A 12,218-nucleotide genomic window follows, 5' to 3' on the forward strand; every position below is an offset into this window, starting at 1 on the left:
CAGATACTGCTGCTCCCCAATAACATGAGAGATGAAGGTTTTTTTAGGTGCTGATGGAAAAAGAAAAAAGAATTTAAATTGTGATTCCCGTGACCACAGAACAGCTTCCCACTTTGCTTCAATCCACTTTAAATGAGCTTTGACTCACAGAAGACAGGAACATGTTCACATATGGCTTCTTCTTTGCACAACATTAATCTGCATTTGTGGTAAACTGTGTTCACAGTCTTCACAATTTTACACTGAGGATCATTATGCTGAAATTATTCCAGAATTTGTAGACGCAGTTTTAAATTGATTAGTGAATCTATGCTCATATTTACTTCTGAGAAGTTCTGCTTCTCTAAGATGTTCTTTTTATAGTGTATAGTTTCAAAATGTTGGTCCAGCTATTTCTTCTTAGTGCCACTTTTTTTTTTTTACATTTCTAACCTTTCATTGCTCCCGTCCTAACTTTTTTGAGACGTGCATTTTCATTAACTAATAAAATGTCTCACTTTGTTTCTCGCATTTGATATGCTTTCTGTGTTCTATTATGAATACAGCGTGGCATTGTGAAATTGGAAGATTGGTGCTTTCTATTTTTCTTTAGATTTTAATCGGCATAACATTTTTGGATTTTGGTTTGTAGTGTAAATAGTGGGAGCACCTGGAACAACCACAAAAATAGAGACTTTCATACAAAATTGCACCTCCAAACAAAAAATTGCAATCAAATAAATAAAAATATTTTATTATTCCATCACAGACACACTCTGACCATACTGCTAAACACATAACAGATAATCCACAGTGACCCTGGCAGTTATTAAGAAAAAATATTCACATACTAGAGGCTGGAGTCATGAGTCACAGTGGATTAGCTCTATCCTGTCTTGGCCACCTTCCAGCAGTATACACGTGTTTCTATTCACATGGCACCTCTCTCTTCTTGCATACCCTCTAGGGTATGGGCACGATGACAAAAAAAATTAAATAACACATCAGATTTTTATTATATAGTTTTAGGAAATTAAAAAAGACATAGATTCTAGGCAAATACTTCTTCAAATACTCAAGGCAAATATTTTTTCAGCAATAGAAAAATATCCAGCTACGAAAAATATGTCATCATCCATTAGTCTTTGTACGTCAAAAAATTATTACTAATACATAAAAGCAGTGCTCAGGACATTACATTCTCTCACACATTTTCTTTTATCGTATCACAAGAATTCCTTAAATCTGCTTAAAAGAAAAAAAAAGTTGGGTATCAGTGACTGAATAAATCTACTCTGTGTTCTGTTCAGTTAACCCGATCAGAGACTCCAGGAGCTGGGTGCTCGACTCGTACTGTGGCAAACTGACGGAGCTAAACAGCTGGAGGTGGCGAAAACTGTCTGGGTGTCTGTGCCCTTTGAAAGAGCTGTGCAGTGGTCCGCAGGGATAATCGCTGTCAAAGAACTCCAGGTCGGAGTCAGAGGACAGACTCAAGTCCATGTATCTGCTAAAGGAATAGTCCACAGTGGGAGAGGGCGTGTTTGGCAAGTCATCGAGAGAGTCGTCGTTGAAGACGTCTCTGGGTTGATTCGCATTTTCATCAAGATAATCTGTCACTGAGTTTCTGCTTATATTGTCTGCGAATGTGTCGACTGTGTGTGGTCCCGTACTGTCAGTAGTACTGCTGTGAGTGGCAGAGCCGCTGCTGCTGCTGTGCTGTGTCACTGGGTCTCTTTGAAGCCTCAGGTGGCTGTATGAGGAGTAGTTATTACTGTCCGAGTCACAGAGGCTAAGAGCACGGCTCAACCCTCCATCAACATCAGGGAGACTGTGACCCCCGCTGCAGCCTCCTCCTGCATCACAGTCAGAGGAGGAGCAAGAAGATTCAGTCATATCGCTGCTGCAGCTGTTCTCCTCCACTACCAAGCGTTCTGGGATGAAATGGAATGAAGGGGTGGCAGGCATGGTGACAGGAAGGCCAGCCTCCTCTGAGGTAAAGCCAAAGGGACAGCTCTTGTCCTGTGCATTCTGCTCTGTACAGACCTCCTCCTCCTCTTCATGCTGTTGAATCACCTCTGTAAGTCCAGCCCGGTCCTCAGGGTTCTGTTTTTCATCTTGCAAACGCCGCTCTAATTCCAGTCTCATGACGGTGTGGATGTAATGAGTCTGCACACGGCGGGAATCAAACTCGAAGCGTCCCTGAATGTTACCACAGCTGTCCTTACTGCAGCCACACGGGAAATTGGAGTGGTCCACCTGTATGTGACAAAAGCAAGGAAAGAAAATGGTGATTTACTCATAAACAGAACCTACTGACTCAGCTTAGTGATTCACGGATTCTCTGCATCAGTGAGTCACTAAGAAACAAACGTAGGTGAAATAATAACCAACATTCAGCATCTGACTATATACAAGCATACGTACACAGGGTAGACTACAATTTACATTCAAATCAGTCTGAATTACACATGTTGAAACTACCCTTTATGGAGGGAAGGTTTGGAGAAGAAATTCTGTGTATGTGGAGATGTACCTGACACTTAATGCCCGCCAGACTGCACGCGCAGGTCTCCGGCTCACAGAAGCCTCGGCAGTCACATCCACAGGTCTCTCTAGAGAGTCGCAAGGCATGAAGCTGCCTCTTCTCCTCCCTGTCGATGAACTTGACCCCTGCTGCTTGTAGGATGGCTTGGCGATGTTTAGAGGAGAATGGCTGAAGGAAACCTCTGTCCTCCTGATCGCTATCACTGACGTCGCTGTCAGTGTCTTCATCTGGGATTTGATCTGTAGTAAGCCTGTCTGCTTCCTGCTGGTCAATGGCCCCACTGGTAATCAGCTGGAGTGAGCACAACAGAAGTAAGTCAGAAAGGCGTCATGCAGACAGGCGCTGCAAACGTTTAGAAATGAAATGCACCTACTTTGTGTTTTAAAGCTTCTAACCGCTCTTTCCTCCGTTTCTCTCTGAGTCTCTGTCTGCGCCTGTCCCGTTGTTCCAGTGCATGCTCGGATATCGTGTACTGTTGAAGGCTGCTGTGCTTCCGCACCATGCCAAGGGTGGCACCTCCACGGCTGGGCACGCTGGTAAAGCCCTGGCACCGCGGGAAGCTGAACACTGTCACCTGGTCAAAGCGTACGGTGCACGGTCTGCTTGCAAGCTTAGGCCTCTTCAGGATGGAGTGAGCTGGTTGTGTTAAAAAAACAAACAGCAGAATCATCACGTAAACTGAGGAACTACGGTACCTGGTTGTGGTGTAAAGTAAGCATCTGGTAAATGACACCATAAGTACACTGTAAAACATAAGCATGTTGGTCAGCAAAATCATATATCAGTCCATCCTGGCAAAAATAATTATGATGCAATAATATTTCCTACATACAGAAGTTTTGGGACTCCCCAAACAGGAAAATGTTCGTTGTTAAAATAAACTGGTTATTTTTTTAAAACCAGTTTTTGCAAATTGGAGTTTCATTAACCCATGAATAGTGCACACGTATGTGTTATATGGCTAAAAATACCTCCTATAGTTCTGTCAAATAAGATATTTTTTGTAATTTTCTCCTCCCCAAAAGCAGGAGAGGCCAGGAAATAGAAATTTATTTTAGGTTTACTTCAGCATAAATAACTAAGACATGGATTTCAAAATGAAGTTTTCCCAAAGAATAAGAAGAACATTAAGGCTGAACAGTGACAGAAAAAAAAGGACTTTGTTAAATAAAGGGTCCTTAATGACTGTACTTCTGAATATAGACTCATTCCCCTGAAATTAACCCCCATAATGATAATAAAAGACATGCATCTGTAAAGTTACTTCAAGCGCACCTATTATTCCTTTCCTTATTATTAAAAATGACAAACGTTACAAATAATTGTCCATCAATTGTTTGAACCTTATGTCTGTGAGGGGCATCCAATCAGAATAAAAGGAATGGGAGATAAAATGGCTTATTTCAGACAGTGGATTAAATCAGTGTCGGATGGTTTTGATTATGTGAATCATGCAAAGCTACTCTAAAAGAATCTTTGTATAAAGTGCTGTTTGATGTGTGTATAAAAGGGGTGCTTTAAAGAAATTAAGCAAAACTTTAACATTTGACTTTTCAACTTGGTCACCAAAGTGTACACACAGATCCTCAGGCTCTATTCTTTATGTTTCCAAATGATTACCATCAGAAAAAAGAAATCTATTTGGTCACTTTAATTCTTAATTTGCTCTTTCAAGAGCAATGCCACATTCTCACAGACAGAATCCGCCTTGCTCAAAGTTAAGTGCTGCTTTGAAGTACTGTTCAAGTCCCTTTTCTCCTAACTTCACATGAAGCACAATTCCAGGAAAAGATTCCTTGATGCCTGATAAATACGGGCTGAGTTGTGACACAGGCTTTGCAGGTCTCAGCGTGGCCACTAGGGGACACACTACAGGTGCTTCACTACAGAGGCCAGGGTCAACAGTTGAACACATGTACAAAGGAAATACCAAGACGGGTCGATTGCAACAACAGGCTGATCAACAGAACAGAGCGGGGGAGAGACGAGTTCACGTCTTTGCTGCCTGCTGCTACTTGGGTGTTTATCACAGTATAATTAGACACTGGCAGTTTAGTTTTCAATCCATCCATCGGGTTACTGCTTGATGTAACAGTTTGGCTTCAACAAATTGCCTGACCTTCACACATAACTGAGGCTGAACTCCAGTTGCAAAAGTCAGTAAACAAGGGAGGCCAGCTGATTAAGCTTGCCTCAGCTGCTGTTTGTCCAGGCAACTTCCACACCGAATCCATCAAGTCTAGCAGACACCGTGTTTGTCCTGTCCAAGAGATTACTGTAAATATTCTGAAAACATTTCCCCCAAACCTTTGTTTATTTGAACATGACCCAAAGCGTGTCTCTGTGTCTGTCTTTTCCCTCCTCCAGCTCGCTCTTCCTATTTTCACCTCCCGATTTCCTCTGTGGCGAACCATCGGCCACCCACAGACCTCTCTGTGTCTCTCCTCTGGCTGCCGGTGCCTCATTACGAATCTCTGTCCTTTGGGACATTCAACTTCTCCTCTTGCCTCGCTCTCTAATGTGTGTGTGCTGTTGTTGTCTCTCAGTCCATCTGTGTGCCAGTTCCCTTCTCCTTTATGTGTGTGAAATGTGTGTTCTGTTAGTGCAGCTTGTTTCGCTTCTGAGGCTCAAGTATTTGTTTAGCGGCACCTGGATGTGGCTTGATATCCTCCTGTATCTACAGATCTATAATTGCGTCAGCCTGATTACCCGCTTATTAACATCTCTGGCAATCCTGTTCTTTGATGCATCAAATTTTGTGACTATAAGCACTTCCAGTGATGATAGATGGGGTGTGCAGCCTCGTGACATTTGAATAAAGGCCATTCGATATGGCTTGTTTAAAGTGACCCTACTATTCAAATTGATTCCACAACTTCCTAGCACTCAGGCAAATGATCTTCTACACAACCAGCCAGGCAGTCCAGAGGCGAGCCATCCTGCCTCTGTGTTATCTAGAACAGCCCTAAGGTTAGCGTTTTCATATCAGTCAGTCATAACTGTGCTGCTGCGGGGCGATAAGAGACACTCCTATAAAAAGCTGATGGGAAAGTGGACAGATAAGGAAGACGTTTGCATTATTTGAAAGACAAGGAAAAAAGACAGCTGGTTTGAAGACTTACTGGGCAAACTGGTGGGTGAAGCAGGGCTGCGAGGTGTGAAATCCTGATTTTCAGAAGAGCCGCGCTCTCCATCAGAGTCTGACTCTGAGGAGGCAGGAGAGGAGAGGGAGGATGGAGGAGACGAGCAGGAGGAGGAGGATGAGTAGGCATTGTCATCAACCTCTGCAAACTTTCTCTTAAGGATGCCTCTCATTGTTGCACTGCGGTGGGTGATATGCATTCTGCAGAAACAAAAAGGAAGCAGGGGCATTAGTTTGAATCACACAAGAAGAAAAAGAAATGGATTTTAGTCATTTACAATTACAGTAGATCTTATGCAAATCAGCACTTTAATACTGGAACAACTATTCAAGACAGCTGAGCAATACTGAGACAGCGCTGCGTTCTCACATGTATTGGAAACTGAGAACGTAAACAGCACTTTTCAAAAGCTAAGGGAAAGAACGATCTTCCTGCCGAAAGCTGCCTGTCAGCTGGTCGAGCCAGTTTCAGGCCACAAGTTTGTTTAGGCGAATTCAGTCTTGATAGTGATTATCCTACAAAGTCATGTTTCGTAAGTGGAACAACGTCAAGAGAAATCTTTTGTTGACTAACAACAAGATGAGTTATATATTTAAAAATAATAATAAAAAAAATCAACATTTCTTTTTCTTGTTCTTTTCCCCGCTGAGTAATTAACATTCCAGTGATTCCTCGAGTTTTTTGTGAAGAATTCGTGGAAACAGGCCGTCCAGTGGTTGTGTGCTAAGAGCTCGGGTGGGGTGGGTGGGGGTGGGGGATGTAATGGTTCAAGTGAATGCTATTTTTGGATGTGAACATGGAAATACAAACTCTGAGGGTTGCACACTTTGGCAAGACTTTCCTAAACTACTGAGAAAAAGTGAGTAGCAACAGAAAATAAAAGCTGTTAGGCACAAGCCCCATTTACTGCTTGCTTGTTTGAGGGCTGCAGCAGATGACCAATTTTGTTCTGCTAAGTATTTTTAAATACTGACCGACCGGTTTGAGCCGTATAAGCTCTGAAAACACAAAGCACAATTTTCTCAAAAAAAGGTTTACATATGTTTATGTGGTTTTGCTTGAGAAACATTAAAAAAAACCCTCCAAAAATCCGTGTGAGAATAATATTGTAGAAGTCAGTCAGTGAATATGCACGTTTCCTATTTTGCCCTGTTATATGAAGACATTTCAATGAAAAAAAACTATTAAAATGTAAAGCCTGGCATATAGCTCTTATTCTTCTTTGCCAACAGTTAGAAACATCTGTGCTGAGCATGCTATTGTGATCCAATAGGTAACAGGACTGGGATTTAGACTGAACTTAACACAAGCAACCGAAAACATACCACACACACCCACAGTTACAACAGAAGCATTTCTTTTTCTTGTCAGAGAAAAGGAATGTAAACCACTGCACTGACAGTCTGTCACTGCCCTACACTAATACACAGTCAGCCAGGGTCCACACGGGGCTTCAGATAGTCTGCAGTAAGCAAATACCTTAGACCAGTGAGGCTGTGTGTGTGTGTGTGTGTGTGTGTGTGTGTGTGTGTGTGTGTGTGTGTGTGTGTGTGTGTGTGTGTGTGTGTGTGTGTGTGCGTGTGCGTGTGTGTGTGTGTGTGTGCACTCAGACTGAGCAACTTCCTGGATCCATCAGCAAATACGAGATGAAACAAGAGACTTAGCTCAGCTCCTACACTGTTTACACAAAAGGAACCATTGCTACAAAGACAGCTGGAAAGGAATTTATCTCAGGTGAAAAGCATCTGCACAGTCATGCTCAAGGTTTCCAGAATCAGAGTGAGAGTTGTGTCTAATTAATACTGCAGAGCAGTGCTATTATAGCACCCTCTTGTTCCAGTTCTATCACATTTATTACATTTAATATCTGACAGAGCAGAAAAGCCTCGCAGTTCGCCTAGGTGTCCGCTGAGACCACATCAATAATTTAAAGGTTCAAAGCAGCAGCAGCAGCAGCAGCAGCAGCAGCAACGGAGAGTGCGCGTGCACGTGCGCGTGTAACAGTAAGAGGGAGGTACTACACTGTGTTAACGCACATAAGTGATTAAGAAGAGGTTGCAGGACTTTTAATGGGACAAAAACTTCCACAACAATACAAGGATAGAATAAAACGTTCAGACAATCATTAAATGCCTTAAGGAATGTTACACGGGGTTTTCACTGGAAGAGAGTAGGAGTCGTTTCCTGTTTGGCATAATAACAGTCATTAGGCAGCTGACCTCTTCACCTCGCGGAGGGAGACACACACACAGCGATCATATCAGCCACAATGACAACACTGTTCCCCACTGCTCGCTACAGGGCAAACACTTGCGGGCACGGTCAGCGTAAGCGCAGCAGGACACACACATACACACAAACACATACAAGTTTTCTTCAACATTACTCTTGTCCGTTAAGTGTTAAGGTGTGAAATATGAAGCAGAAAATCAGCATAACTGTAACTTACCACATTTCACACAAATATGCCACACAGTTTTTATAAGCATAAAGAGAAGTGAAAAAAGCATGAAACAATTTAAGGTCACTCTATAGGCTAAAGTATTTACTGACAGAGAGTTTTTTTTAGTTACTCACCACAAATTAACACACAGCATAGTAACAAAGAAGGAGCAAATTGACACAAAGTTACGTGTCCTGTCCGCCGTCCAGCCAGCTGAGCATTGTGTGTCCGCCTGTGTTTAAGTGAAGCGACACAGTAGTACCAGTGTGATCATGAGAGGACTGGCTGGGAGCTCCCAAAGACACGAAACACGGCAACAAGATACTTCACCCCCTCCTCGAGACCTCAACTATGTTTCTTGGGAAATCACGTACACGGCAGTTTCGCCTCATAAGACAGCAACAGCATTTTCGTTTTCATTAACGCTGAGCTTTTTGTATCACTTACCATAGTACGTTGACATTTCAGCACAGGCTAAACCTCGCGCAGAAGAAAGTAATAATATATAAGACGCTAGCATAACAATGTTATTAGCCTCGACGTAAACGTTTCAAGAGCTTAATATTTACTCGCTAGTAGTATAACAGCTTCCATCATTACTCTCTTATACTGTATCACTATTTTGTCCCATAGATTCATTAGCCAAAGCTCAATCGTTTAGCTTAATAATCCGGAAGTGTCGGGCAGGTAGTCCTCTTGCTTACCATCAGTCCTCTGTGGCTGCCCTGTCTGTCTTGACGCAGACGGTGACACACGTAGAGGCGGGAGACGCCTCTCACTCAGTGCTGCCCACAGATTCCTGTCTGTTGTGTTCACACTGTACTGTTCCCACTGGTGATGTGCTGGTAAATAACCTTTAGACCTCCAGCTGGTGATTATTATCAGAAGGCACTCAGCCACTGTTACAAACGAGTTAGGACACGTGCCTTGGCAACGTTTATGTTTATTCCTATGTAGGGTGTATTTTTTTATTTTTTTATTTATTTATTTATTTTTTTAGCAAATATCAGATCAATGCATTTGCAAATAAATGAATAGAAAACACAAACATAAAAGAACTACAGAACTTACTTAAAGTAAAAGTAAAGTAAACATAATAGTATTTCAATAGTATTCAGACTTCCTTGGGGATTTAATCCTTTTATTTAAACAAGGCTTTCGCATCTTTGTAAGCCACCTTTAGACCTGTAGTAAAATTGTGATAAGACCATCATTAAACGTGAGATACAGCCTTTGGCGTTTGTGTTGTTTTCCTTTAATATATTTCCTGTTACATTGGTAGGAGTGATGGTTCCAGTCAGGCACTTTAAGAAACAGTTTGCAGTGCAGAAGAGCCGAAGATGGCCAGGATTATGGATTTGGATGTAAAGCCTCTGCCCGTTTAACGCAAAGAAAAATCCTCTTTCTTGCTTTCACGCCACACTCCTCACAAGCAGATGTTGTCATAAATTAAAGCCTATAACATGTATACGCACACACTCGTTATGGGCTATCCAAACAGAGCTTTTCTTACACCATGAACCTTGTGGCTGAGTGAAGGTAAAGCGGCTGGATTTAAGATTCCAGTGCCTCTGCTTTTAAAGATAATCATAGGCTGTGCTCTGCGTCCCCGACTGGGAGGAAAATGAAGCTCAGGGGAGACAGACAAAACAGATGGACAGACAGATGAACGGAAAGATGGACATGCCCAAAATACTCCTGGACTCAAGCTTTGACCCCCTTGTGTTGATACAGATCTGTGCAGCAGTTTGAAAGGGTTAAATAATAGCTGCACTAATGCCTAAATATCTGCTGGTCCAAATCCTCTGGTCAGAGGAAGGGCCGCTCATCCTGACTTCAGCACTCTGTGGAAGTGTGTTACGAGAGAGTGACCCACTTTGGCTGGGATCACTGTAGTGCAGCATGTGTGTGTGTGACTTGCGTGGAGAGTAAACACAGAGAGACAGTGCAGCAGGACAGATTATAGGGCAGAGAAATGGCACGTAAAAGAAATTATGTCTGTTCTTGGCTGCTAAAATTAGAATCTGGATATTTGACTCAAGGTAGATTTTGCAGCTTGAAGGATCCGCTCAGAGAGATTGCTACAACTTACTCATAACACATCATCAAAGTGCTATGTGAGGCTTCATGTGGCTATTTATAGCACAATCATTGCCTGGACAAAAATACATTTGAGCAAATACAGTTGGAGTTTCCTGTTCCTTTTTGCAGGCTGTTACCACGCATGGTGTGACTGTGTCGCATGCTGTGTGCCTCAGATGTGTCAGGCGGATGATCCTTTTCACACCCGTGCAGCAGAGAAAGTCAGAGTTTTTGTTCCTACGTTTGTTAATATTCAGCCATTCTTTCACAACTGCCTGTATTTACTCACTGTATCCATGCAGCCATCGCAGTGCAAACTGACCCAGACTCCTGACCTCATTCCTTTACACTTTTCAGATTTAAAGCCACTTGTATGTGGCTGCTCAGTATCAGTTCAGTTTTTTTGAGCTGCTTTCCTCACCATTGTCATGCACCCATATTCTGCGAATATTGCCTGTCAGAAGAGAGTCAGAGCACAAACATTGCTGCTCTTTCACTTCACACTCCAGGTTACATAACCTAAGTTAACCTACATTCTGGCAGCCTCTCAGGTTGCTGCCACAGGCTTCAGTCAAGCTGTGCCAGCGATGGCGCACATACAGCAGTAATAATGCTGGTGAATTCTGACAAAAGCTTCAGGCATGTAGAAGTCTGCCCCAGTTTCTCCTTCCTTGTTGCTTGTGGTTATTATCTCAAGGATTTGCCTGTGTTTTAGGAGACCGCACTCAGCTTTCCAGGGTATAAGTGGAAGTATCAGATAGTCACAGGGCGAGTGTTGTTGCTTCCAGTCAGGTAGTAAAGCAAGATGGATTGAAGCCACATGCTGCCAGGAGATTGTTTATTCTTTTCTTAGAGTTACTTCCTTGATAAACTGATAGATAGATAGATAGATAGATAGATAGATAGATAGATAGATAGATAGATAGATAGATAGATAGATAGATAGATAGATAGATAGATAGATAGATAGATAGATAGATAGATAGATAGATAGATAGATAGATAGATAGATAGATAGATAGATTCTCCAACTTTCTTTCTCTCTCTTTCAAATGTAAACATGACTCCTTTTTTACACAGCCTCTGATGTCATTTCCTTTCGTCACCATGGTCACAAGTGCAAATATAGCTCATGCATTTTTATTTTAGAGGACAGTGAGTGAATCACTATGCTTGCCTTCATCATCAGCAGCATCAACACTGTCAGAATCACGAGTTGTTGTTTTTTTAACGTCAGTGGTGTTCTTAGCTTACTACGTGATCTTTTTTTCCTTCTTTACTTCAGGTTTACTCATCTCATATAATTGGTATTTGTGTCTGACGCAATCACATCAGAATTTTAGTCTCTAGAAGTTCAAAAGGATTTTCTACTACAACCCCTAAAACTTGGTTTTAATTATTAGAAGGCTTATTCTGCTCATTTCTAGCTCTAACTTTTTAAATTCTTAGATTTTATCAGAGTATCTCTGCATGATTTACAGGTCAAAAATAACTGATCTTACACTGGTCCCAGCTATTTTTTCCATGAACTGCTGCTGACTCACTGATCATCTAGCTATTTATCTTTATGAAATTGATTTTTTAGTAAAACTGTAAGTCCCAAATAAACTAGTAAATTATTTCATATTTGGGTACCCAGTGGTATTTCAAAATAGCAATAAACAAAGTTGTAAAAGAGCACAGAGTGGAATCTCACAGTTCATGGAAAAAGAAGAAGAAATGAAAGTCTCACCTTCTCCACTGAAGATACAGATAAAGACTACCGGTAAAATTTCGCAACTGTGACACCTTAAGTGATAGGTCAACTGCCATCCTTTTGTCTGTGCAGTACTAGCAGTTCAGGGGGTGACACCAGAGAGCTTCCTGTGTCTCTGTGGCCACAGAGGGTGATATGTTATCTCTGAGGCAGCGTTAGAGTGTGCTCTACATGCTTAAGCTCTACAGTTGATATGGAAAAAGTGTCATGGTTGTGTGTAATGATAAAATGTTTATGCAAAAATAAAATGATGTTTGCAATAAAGTGCAT

General features: G+C 41.9%; 1 protein-coding gene across 2 annotated transcripts; it reads right to left on the bottom strand.

Annotated features, from left to right (window-relative positions):
* Positions 1–706: 706 nt before the first annotated feature.
* LOC113010559 (cysteine/serine-rich nuclear protein 1-like) lies at positions 707–8,576 on the bottom strand. Of its 2 annotated transcripts, none has more exons than XM_026149667.2 (5): positions 8,558–8,576; positions 5,647–5,867; positions 2,898–3,160; positions 2,513–2,815; positions 707–2,235 (listed from the first exon to the last, which is right to left on the bottom strand). In XM_026149667.2, exons 2-5 carry the CDS (start codon positions 5,864–5,866, stop codon positions 1,270–1,272), a joined length of 1,752 nt encoding a protein of 583 aa, XP_026005452.2. In that variant the 5' UTR covers position 5,867; positions 8,558–8,576; the 3' UTR covers positions 707–1,269. The 2 variants fall into 2 exon arrangements, with proteins under 2 accessions (XP_026005452.2, XP_026005451.2); XM_026149666.2 differs by lacking the exon at positions 8,558–8,576 and adding an exon at positions 8,245–8,383.
* Between the last annotated feature and the right edge of the window lie 3,642 nt (positions 8,577–12,218).

The sequence above is a fragment of the Astatotilapia calliptera genome, chromosome 18 (assembly GCF_964374335.1).
Source record: "Astatotilapia calliptera chromosome 18, fAstCal68.1, whole genome shotgun sequence".
Lineage (NCBI taxonomy): Eukaryota > Metazoa > Chordata > Actinopteri > Cichliformes > Cichlidae > Astatotilapia > Astatotilapia calliptera.

Excerpts from the sequence above, each read along its gene's own strand:
- LOC113010559 (XM_026149667.2), bottom strand. The coding sequence starts at position 5,866 with ATGCATATCACCCACCGCAGTGCAACAATGAGAGGCATCCTTAAGAGA. Across the intron at positions 2,816-2,897 it reads TAGAAGCTTTAAAACACAAA|CTGATTACCAGTGGGGCCAT; the intron begins GTAGGTGCATTT and ends TGCTCACTCCAG. Across the intron at positions 2,236-2,512 it reads TGGCGGGCATTAAGTGTCAG|GTGGACCACTCCAATTTCCC; the intron begins GTACATCTCCAC and ends TGTCACATACAG.